Raw genomic sequence first — 11,180 nt, 5'->3', positions numbered from 1 at the left:
TTACACTCTCACCTCTCCCTTCTAAAAGGCATCTTTAAAAATCACTGACAATCACTGAGACTTTGGGAAATCATTCCTGTGGTTCCCCCCATGTACATGGTATTCAGAAATAAACCTTTCTCTTATTAATCTACCATAATTGTGAGTTGATCTTTCAGTGAACCAGATCAAGGGAAAAGGAGAGGTTTTGCTGTGATCCCTATACCTTCATCCCCAGATGAACTTAGTTTTCATTTACATGTGATATTATTTTCCAGTTATGTGTAGAAGTGGCTTGGAGCTTTGATGATGAAAGAGCTCAGAAAATTTTACCCCAATATATGACTGCTTGGTAGAAAAAGCATTTTGAATTAAAGGTCCTTTGAGATCAACAGGCCACAGAAAGTGCTTTCCCTCTTTCCCTTTTTCTTTGTAAATAACCAGACCCATCAAAGGAACAATCCACTTCCTTTCCTCCCCCTGTTATCTCAGTGTATTACAGGAAGAAAATCAAGGATGCAACTAGATTTGGCCTAAATCATTTCAAGTATAATGTCTGTCTCTCAGGTTAATTTAATTTCCAAGTAGAACTATTTGCAAGTCAAGTGGTTTCTCCCTATGCATTCATTCTCCCAAGTTTCTGGTCTTCCTCCCTAGTAACCCTTTATTTTCCCTAAACAGAATTACCTGTATTCCTCACCTCCCTTCCTCTTTAAAATGAGGGTAGGTAAACTTTTGGACTTTATTGGGGTTTTGGGTAATCACCCTATGACTCTTCCCCATACACACATTAAATAAATCTCTTTGTCCTATTAATTTGCTTTCTTGTGAGTTTATCTTTCAGTGAACCTCTAGGGTGAAGGAGAAGTTTCTCCTCACCCCTACAATGTGCTAAGCTGTATCAGCCTTATCTTTATTAGCATAATAGACTCTTAAGGAAGGATGATATCTAGCCTTAACCAATATGCTTTCTGGATAAAGGTTTTTGTTTGTACTAGTGTGTTCTCTGAGTGTTCTAAGCACTAAATGGTTTTAGTCACTCAATTACCAAAACAATGTACTTTTTAACTTGTTGCTGTAAGGGGTCTCACGGAAAAGCAATGTTGTGAGAGAATAAGCACGCTTATTGAAATTGTGTTTTAAATAAAGGTGACCATCTGCTTGCTCAGGCAAAATGGTGAGCTTTCTTTATTTACAGCTGGTTTATATAGTCAATCTTGTGCATGCACACTATACAGCAATGACCTCATTAACATTCATTACAGTCCCTCTGTACATGCGCATTGGACATCAGTGACTTCATTAATCCATTTAAACAGCTTATGACCACCCACCCTGTAAGTAGCTCCTCCCTGGTAATCTGATAATCCACCCAACATACACCTTTAAGCATAACCCTTTCAACATAACCAGGTTTAACATAACTTAATGAAGAACATGTTGTCAGTCATTACTTTCTTTGTTCTTATCTGATGAAGCCTGAGACTACAGGGGAAAGAGAGGATTTGAATGTCTGTTCTACTGACCATGCCATTTGGAGGCCATTACTTCAAATCCTTAAGCAAAGTATAGAGAAACTTCTTGAGCTTACAGCAATTTGTGTGTAAACTTCTGCTCCCATGTAGGCCTTAAGTCAGGGGGCTTTTGCTGGAAACTTTTATAAGGAATTCTCAGACTGGACTTCTCAAAAGCCTTTCATGAGTCCAGGTTTCATCTGTGCCATTAGATACCTGTATGCATTGGGTAAATTCCTCTTCTCTTGAGGTCCCCTAGCACGTTTCAATTCCCTGACCCATCCATCAGCAAGCAACCTTCGTCATACACGACAGATTAGGAAAGGTTATTGATGGGTATCTGGCCAGTTTTCCAAAGGGCTTTTTCATTGGCCTTATAAAGTCAATCTTAATTCCTTAACACAGTCTGGAAATGCTATTCCAGCCAAAGCCTTGGTCATGTTAGGCCCGCAACTAACCCGGCCATATGGGATTCTGCCTCAGTTTCTCATAAATGTGCCTGCACAAAGTCTTTTCACTGCTCTCTCTCAAACGGCATTTTTGACCAGAGGCATATAGGTGTTTCACCTATATTAACTGTATGTTATATTCTCAAGTGGTCTCTTAATAAGCAAAACACCTTGAACAATCATAGTTTTTAAATTTATTTCCCTCTCTGTATCAATAAATTATTGCTTCACTAAGTTGTATTGGTGAAGTATTTTTTTCTTTTTCAGAACTAAAAACTTAATAACAAAAAAGGCTTAAGTTTTCATCTTAAAGGTTATACTTTGGGGGATTAGTTTTACAAGAAGAAAAAACCCACAGTTGAGAAATGGAGTTGAGTGTTAATATTCTTCACAGGAAATTCCTGTAAAGGAAACAGACTTACTCACTCTTTCAACTAAACCTAACCACAAACCTTATCTAGTCAAAGAGGTTGGTCAGAGAAGAACTTTAGGTATTTCATCTTCAAGGCATTTCCTTCTACACACATAGGTAGTTTATTTGATTTTCTTCTCTAAGACCATGCATTGCACAATTGCATTGGTCATTTACAAAATACACAAGTTTCCTTTTTCTCTCTAGGTATAATTAATTAAAATTTGTCTTGAGTTAAATGGTTGCTGTGTCTTCTCCAGGTATTGCCCTGATTAGGAGGAAAAATAGTACAATTCTTTGAAAATGGACACTCTCCCATGTTTTTCTTCAGATGAAAAAGCCAACAGTCACTGAAATAAGGGCTTGAAGTTCCTTCCTCTTTTTTTATGTCTTAAGAACAGGAAACGAAGGTAAGACAACAGTACTTTTTTTTTTAAACCAGATTTTCTAACCCAAAAATATTGTAAAAAGAGCTTAAATAGTTTTCAAAATGAATTTCAAATAATAGATGTGCTATCTCACTAGTAAAATTTACATCTTCATATATATGGGGATTTTATAAAAAGTTTTTCATTAGAAAAAAAAAACCTGGTGGTTATAAAATAAATCTATCCACAGTTCTTTGAATATTTCATGGGCAGGGCTAAGAGCAGAGGGATTCAAGATGTTTGCTGAATTTGAATGCCATTTTAACTGCCCGTTTTAAGATCTCTGAGGGCAGGCACTATATGCTTTATTATCAGTTATCTTTAGACAATAGGTACAAAGCTACCATGGACCACGTGAGAGTCATAATAGTATTAGTTGAATTAAATACTGTGACTACTACATCAGACTGAATCTTACTTGCATATGTGTTCTCTGTGTAAAATAGTGTAAGTCTGCCTTTGACAGTAAGATTCCTCTTCTTGGGCTTCAGTTCCCCAGTTGACACCTGCCTTCTGGAGCATTTTCCTCTCTCTCCTCTGCTTCTTCTACTGAAAGCTTTGGTCAGCAAAAATTTTAGTTCATTATTCCTCCCAAACATAGTTGAAGGTATAGCTGAATGAGAAAACATCCTCTGACAAAAGAAATATGACTTTCAAAAATACATCTGGAAAATGCTTTGGGGAAAAGATCTGGAAAATTCTCAAAGGTTTTCATTCCTTTTGTAAAGGACACAATGTGGTAATGGGAATATCAGAAGCTTTGAGGCCCTCTATCCCTAGAGAGCAGTCTCTCTGCTAAATCCTAATAGGCTGCTGGTTATCATTAAGAATTGGAATCATTATTTCAAGCAATGTGAGCTTTGGTTGTCCATCTGTAAAACAAGAAGAGTGACACTCCTTCTCACTTTATGGAAAGTAAATTAGTATGATCTTACTTCTATGGAAGAGTTTGCAGTCTTGGTTGATTGAAGTTCCCCCAAATCGTACTCTCAAATCCTTATGATTCACTGAAGCCTTTTGGTGATGGTGGAGTTAAAGGCGTCACCCAGACATTAGATGGTCTTAAGAAGGTAGGTGTTGACAAACAAGCCACAAGGTATAGGTAGGTGTGCTATCCCATACTAATGGGATTTCTAGATTGGGCTTTTCCATGTGCAACACTGTTGGCCACAGCTACCAGAACTCAGTGCTGATCCACTTCTCCAAGTTCTATGCTTGTGCCTGAACAAGGCTTCCCAAAGATAATATCTTTTGGATTATAATGATTGCACTGCCACTTGTTTATAATGAAGATTCCATTGTTCTCCCCTGTGAGAATCTGATTTAATAAATCCTTGGTGAGTTCAGAAATCTGCATTTGTGACAAGTATTTTAGGTGATTCTTAGAATCAAGATAATTTGAGAAACACTGTCCCAGGGCCAAATCTGCAAGCTGGAATCAGGCATAGGGGGCATAAGGTACAAGGTCAGCAGGTGGGTGCATCACTAGGGATTGTCTGTCATCTCAAGGTTTGATGGCAATTTTGAGGGCATGAGACTGCTTAGTGTCATGGTAACCAATTTGCTACAGACTTGGACATCCAGACATGGATAGTAGAGCCGGGATGGTTTTAGCAATCATCTAGTCCTGTGGTTTACAAGTCAGAGTACTTTTTACAAAATAGACTTCCCAGTTTAAGTGCCAAAAATTCTAAGCCATCCCTCAAAAGGGGAAGGAATTTCTAAAACTATTCAAATAAGTTATTTTGCAGATAAAAGTAAAGTGTAGAGAGAGGCTGAATGACTTAAGTGGAGTCACACAGCACATGTGATATGTCATGATAGAGTGATAAACATTTGTTCTGAATCCTCCTAAAATGCTTTTCATGTATTCAGACCACAGAACTGATTACTCTATGCATTAGCCATTGTCCTCAGGTCAGAGATCTGACTTGTGCAAGAGGATCCCGATTTTTAAGGAATTCCTAACCTAGTGGGAGAACAAGGTATATGAAACAACAATTCTCCTGCCATGGGGCTGAATTCTGAAAGAGTAGTTACTGAACTCCTGTTATTGGTTAAAGTTCTAGTCCTGCACAGAGGATGCAGAACCCAGAAAAACAGATTTGGTTACTGCCAGCATGGAATTTCTATTTCAGCTGGGGGAGAAGTTTTACAAATAAGGTATTTTTTACCATAATATGTGCAATGACATAAGTAATATAAAATGAATAGCTGGAGAGATGGTTTCTGGTGAGGCGTGAGGGAGGGGCTGGCTTCCTTATTCAGGTAGTCTGGTCAGGGAAGATCTCTCTGAGGAAGAAATCAGGGATAAAGAGAGCCAGATCCTAGAGGGTTTTGTATGTGGTGCTTTGGAATCAGCTCTTTTTCTCATGTGTGTTGGAAGTCTGTGAAATTTTGAGATGGAAATGGGCTGCTCACATTTGCTTTTTAGGAAGATGTCTCAGGTGGCTCAAGCTGGAGATTTTCTTTCTGGGGCCTAGTGAGTAAGGGAAAGGCAAGTGGGGAGATGGCACTTGGTAGATGCTCATCCAGCCTGCCTCCTTGACTGCAGTCCTTGTATGAATAGTCAGTTTTCAACAGTGGGGACAAAAAATACAGTGACCCTAGCCTTGTCCCTGGAGCTCTTCAGGGCACTTCTCCCGAAGCCCCATTCCCCCACTTGCACCCCCAGCAGCCGATGGGGTCTGGGCAGAGCTCGCCCTGCCTGCTCCACCTGCTGTCCCAGATTCCCCTCCTCCAGCTGCCCTCCTCTCTCACTTGTGTTTGACCCCTGGCTGTCTGACTCATTCCTCTTTCTGGGAAATCTTGCCCGAAGTGCTGTCATCTTCAACAGAGGGGTGATAGCTGCCACTTGCCTGCCCCAAACGGGGCCCATTCCCTCCCCTGCTGTCCTCATTCTGGGGCTTGTATCATCTTGCACCACTGCACTGGCTCATGTCTCAGGGCCCAGAGTCTGTGGACATTGCTCTGTCCTTCTGGGGCCAGACTCCGCAGTAGCAGGTGACGGTGAGGGCTCATCTCTACCAGATTTTCTCTGTCCTGAGTGACAAAGCAGCTCTGCTGCTCACCTTCCTTTTAGGTTCCTTACCCTTGGCCTTGACTCTCTCTTAAAAGTTGGTTCCTCCCAGGATCCAGTCCCAGCCCTTCCTCTGTGTCTGCAGACTCCCTCCTCATGGTGCTGACACCCAGATCTCACTCTGAGAACCACCCCACTCACATAGCTGCTGGGTACAGAGCTGGGTAGCTCTGGTTCCATCCCTAAGACACCTCAAACTGGATGTTTCTGTTAGAGACAGATATAATTAATAATTTATTTACAACAATTAAATTTAATTCCCCTGTCCTAAAGATGATGGTGACAAGGTGTGTATTTGTGTTGGAAAATGGTTAGAGATGAAGAATCTTTTTTTTCCACTTTTTTTTTTTTCTCACTTTTTCGTCCTCGGTAGAGTGCTATGGCATCACAGCTCACAGCAACCTCCAGTTCTTGGGCTTAGGTGATTCTCTTGCCTCAGCCTCCAGAGTAGCTGGGAGTACAGGCATCTGCCACAATGCCCGGCTATTTTTTTGTTGCAGTTTGGCTGGGGTTGGGTTTGAACCCACCACTCTCAGTATATGGGGCCAGCGCCCTACTCACTGAGCCACAGGTGCTGCCAAACAGATGAAGAATTTTATAAAGTGAGAAAAGCTAAGTATGTCTTTATGGGAACAGGTAGAGCTACCTGGGATATAAAGGTCCTGAGAAAGTTGGGTGGGGGTGAAGTAGCTATAAGAATGGCCAGAGAGCACAGGAAGGAGTGAAGTGAGCCATCTTCCATGGCTGAGTAGATGCAGAGGAGAGAAAGAGATAGAGAACAATTTTGTCAATGGCTTAAAAAAAAACTAAGACTATTTTGAGGAGACAATTTTAATGGGAACTTTTATAGTCACCATGTGATATTAATGTAACTTTGCCTCCTTCCCTCTCTCTCCACCTTCCTCTCTTCCTCCTTTCCTTTCCTTCTCTCTCTCCTTCCCTTCCTCCCTTCTACTCTTTTGTTCTTTCTTTTTCCCTCTTTATATTTTTCCTGTCATCACTGTACCTTGTCTCTTTATTATGTCTTGCTGTAATTATTCATCTGTATATCTACATTGGCAAAGACCTTTTCAGTGGCCAAATTTTAGTCAGCTCACCTGATCCTTCTTCTTCATTAGGCCTCAACCTTGGCACTGGCCCTATCTTTGGCCTGCCAACCCCAGTCTTAGCAAAATATCCTGCTAAGTTATTACCCACCCTTGATATCTGATCACCCTTGATTTCTATCAACGTCCTTATCCACACCCTTGATATCTAAGTCCTTCATCCTGTTGTTTTTTGGCCAGAGCTGGTTTGAACCCACAACCTCCAGTATATGGGGCTGGCACCCTACTACTTTGAGCCACAGGCATCGCCCCCTTAACTCTGTTTTATGCAAGAATTCTGTTGAATCAGTTTAGAAAGGGCTCGTATTTCCTTGATGTGTCTTTGTGATTTTCCATCTATTAGCCCCACTCTTCTTAACTATAAATTCCCACTTGTCCTGTTGGGTTGAGAAGTGAACTTGCTCTCTTTCCCCTATTGCAGTAGTTTTGAATCAAGTCTCCTTATTTTCTTAATGAGTGTCAGAATAGTTTCTTTTACTGTATTCTTCATACTGTTATAGACCCCTAAGGGCAGGGACTGTACCAATTTTTTGGCTCCCCACCTTCTTTAAAGAGCCTATGACAGTGTGAGAATGTTTGGGGAAACAGGGGGGGAATTTTAGCCAAAGTTCAGGGGGCACTTACTATGATCCTAGGGGTTATACCTAGGTTATTTTTATGTTACTGATACTAGTTCAGAACTCTAAGAGACACAGACAACTCTATTCTGTAACTCAATACTTTTGTTTTCTGCCTGAAAAAATGAAATAATAATCAAATATTATCCACCCAGGCTTCTCATGTCTCATGTCTTTGAAGCAGTTTGAAAATCACTGTGACCATCCTATCAACAAAGGGGACAAAAAGCACATGGACACAGCTCTGATTCTCTTTCTCTATTCTATGTGTGAATATTGGTAGCAATGCCATCCAGGGGCAACTTTTTCTTTATTTGGGGCAGGGAGAGTCAGGCTTCCTCTATTCTCCAACAATTAATATAAACATATAGTCATATGCAGACATTCTCAGATTTTGCAGATAGGGGTTACATCTCCAGCTTCCCTAACAGTGAAGAATCTGCCATTTTTGTTCAGCCTGGGTCACCTTTTTAGGAAAACTTAAACTTTTTCCCAAGTTATGCATAGAAATGTACATACTATGTGAGACTCTTTTTTTAAAAAAAAAGATTCCACAGGGGGAAAAATGCTCTTAAAAAACACACTGTATGGTACATAGGTCTAAGAGATACCATGAACTTGAGATGATTTTCCTCCATTGAATGTATTAGAGGTAACACTGGAGAAAATATTGCTGCACACCATTGGAAATACCCACACAAATTATGGGTATGTGAAGGCACATTTTGGTAGGACCTGCCCTTTCAAAGCTTCCTGTGTGACTTGTATTTGGTCACTGGTTCCAGTTTCTCCATTTCCTGTTTCTTGATTTACAGAAATGAAGAGATCCTTGGGGTGGAGCTCTGAATCTCATTATACCCTACTCTGGCCTAAATGTGTAAATTACTGAAGTGATGACAGGAATGGGGAGAACAATGCTTTATTTGGCCTGGTTATTTCTTTGGCTTGTCACAGGAGAGAGGATGGAACGATTTAATAGTTCAGGTAAGGGTTTCTACTTTTCATGTTAATGCTGTGAGTCCTGTGGTCAAAGCTTAAAGTGACAGATAATTGGAAACATGAGTAGCATGACCTATTAACGTACAGTTAATTTCCTTTCTATTGTTACAAAGGGAGTAGGAGGAGCAAGACTGGGGAGCACAGCCTTCAGCTGATACCAGACATTGATGGAGATGATTCAGTTACTGTAGCTGAGCGTTAAGTGAGAGCAGCTAAAGAGATCAGCAATGGTCCAGCCAGCTTTCACAGGAAACCAGGCCTGCTACTGGTGATGCTGAAGTCCACTGCAGGGAATTAGAACAGTGGCCCCAAGCCTTTTTGGCACCAGGGACTGCTTTCATGGAAGACAATTTTTTGCCATGGATGGTAGGGTGAAGGATGGTTTCAGGATAATTCAAGCCTGATCCATATATTGTGTATTTCATATCTGTTATTATTATGTTGTAATATATAATGAAATAACTGAACAACTCAGCATAATGCAAAATCAGTGGGAGCTCTGGCTTTTTTTCCTGCAACTGGACATTTCCAGCATCAACACCTCAGCTCCACCTCAGATCATAGGCTATTAGATTCTCATAGGGAAAGTGCAACCTAGATCCTTCACATGGGCAGTTTACAGGAGAGTTCTTGCTCCTGTGTGAATCTAATGCCATCACTGATCTGATAGGAAGTGGAGCTCAGGTGGCGATGTGAGTGGCTGTAAATACAGATGCAGCTTCACTCACCTGCCTGCAGCTCACCTCTGGCTGCATGGCCTGCTTCCTAATAGTCCATGAACTGTGTCTGGAGCAAGGGTTTGGGGACCAGAAATACAGAACAGGCACTTCCTTTCCCTGATGAAGGGGCAACAGTGAAGAAGAAAGACATACAAGTGGAAGCTTTATCTCTTGCCAAATCAAGTACTATTTGTAAATATAAGTTAGAGTTTCATCTAATGTGTTTCTATGTTGTTTTGTTTATTGGGATTTTCAGAGTGTTACACCAAAAATCTCCTTTGGATTCCTTCGAAGAGTGAAGAGGAGGAGTTTATCTTATTTTGTGATTTGCCAGAGCTACAGAAATCACATTTCTGTCCCGAAAGGCAATGCTTACCAGCACAAACCTCTGAACACCTGCCCTGTGGGGGTAGTAAGGACCTATCTGATGTCCAGTGGTCCCTACAACTTCAGAATGGAGACTATTTACAGGACATTACAGAAAGCTCTCCTCACATCCGTCAGGAGAAGAATAGCCTTCATTTTTCGACCCGAGATATGAATATTTCTGGGTCATATGTTTGTAGACCCAGGAACAGGTACGTTCCAAATGCATTCCTATTTGAAAACATTTCCAAATCCTTTATTATGTAGATAAAATATTTATGTTCACAAGACCTTGTTAATCTTTTAGGAGCCCTCAGGATGTGGCCTGTTGTGTCAAGACAGTCTTAGAAGTTAAGCTTCAGAAAAATGCATCCTGTGATAACTCAGTATTACATGAGCAATACCTACTTCTCGGTAGCATTAGCTCCATTCATTGCCCCAGTCTCAGCTGCCAGAGTGGTGTACAAAGTCCAGAGGTGACCTGGTATGAGGTAAGAATGAGTTCTCTGATATTAATATAAGAACATCGTTTTTATGGCAACATCTCACAGGTACTTTATAGAAATGTGTGTTTGAGAATTTGAGGTTTAGAGTACCTCAAGACCTGGCCCTTTGCCTGTGCAGGAGACCCGACTTTCTAAAATGGTCTTATCACCTGGGTAGCCACAGAGCTGGGCTACTCTGTCTATTAAAACCATTCTTTTGATTAATGCCAGCAGAATTTCTAAAATTCAAGTACATTACACATGAGTTAAGACATCAATTTACTAATCTCTGCTAACACAGGAGCACAGGTTAATTCATTTTTGCTGTCTTTAGAAAGCAGTGGGCACTCAGAAAGGGAAGGGTGCAACCACCAAGAAAGTCTTGGTGTTTCTGAAAGAAATAGACTGGAATACTTTCCATAAAGGACACATCTGGGAGGACAATTAGGACAAGCTCAAGGGGGTCCTGGGTGACAGGTGTCTTGCACAGGTGACATGGTGGGGAGGAAGTACACTGTAAAGAGAAAAAGGGAACAAGGGTAAGTTTCTTAATGATGTTGTGTCATAAACTGCATGTATGTTAACTGCTATAACAAAAACATTTCACATTTTCATCATGGTTTATAGTTTTTCCAAGTGCTAGCCGATGTACAAATGCTGCTTAACCATCTCCTCCAACAGAGCCTGTCAGTTAACCCCTATCTGGGTGGTGGTTTCTGGGAAGAGAATCTATACTGCTGCCGTACAATTGCAATAACTGAAGTCCAATACTTTGCTTTAAAAATCATGCATAATTTTACATTCAACTTGATAATACGTGTTTGTGACATAAAAATATCATTTTAACTTGCCACTAATTAAAGTCAGAAAGATGGATTCATGCTTATCCGGTAGTTATATATGCCTCAGATTTTAAAAGATGCTTCTGGGGGTACAGGGTACATTTAGGTTCAGTCAGTGTGGGAAGAGAGGACGTTTCTTCACTTGATTTTTTTTTTTTTTTTGCAGTTTTTGGCCCAGGCTGGGT

At 40.7% G+C, this 11,180-nt stretch overlaps 1 protein-coding gene across 1 annotated transcript in view; it reads left to right on the top strand.

Annotated features, from left to right (window-relative positions):
* Window positions 1-8,498: 8,498 nt before the first annotated feature.
* Window positions 8,499-11,180, top strand: part of IL18RAP (interleukin 18 receptor accessory protein) — a 33,959-nt gene continuing 31,277 nt past the window's right edge. Inside the window, exons 1-3 of the mRNA XM_003794350.3 lie at window positions 8,499-8,568; window positions 9,559-9,880; window positions 9,976-10,159. Coding sequence (XP_003794398.2) covers window positions 8,499-8,568; window positions 9,559-9,880; window positions 9,976-10,159 — 576 coding nt within the window. The remainder of the gene's footprint in view (window positions 8,569-9,558; window positions 9,881-9,975; window positions 10,160-11,180) is intronic.

The sequence above is a fragment of the Otolemur garnettii genome, unplaced genomic scaffold, assembly GCF_000181295.1.
Source record: "Otolemur garnettii isolate 467f Iridium unplaced genomic scaffold, OtoGar3 scaffold00079, whole genome shotgun sequence".
NCBI lineage: Eukaryota > Metazoa > Chordata > Mammalia > Primates > Galagidae > Otolemur > Otolemur garnettii.
This window is presented reverse-complemented; position numbering and strand designations above follow the sequence as displayed.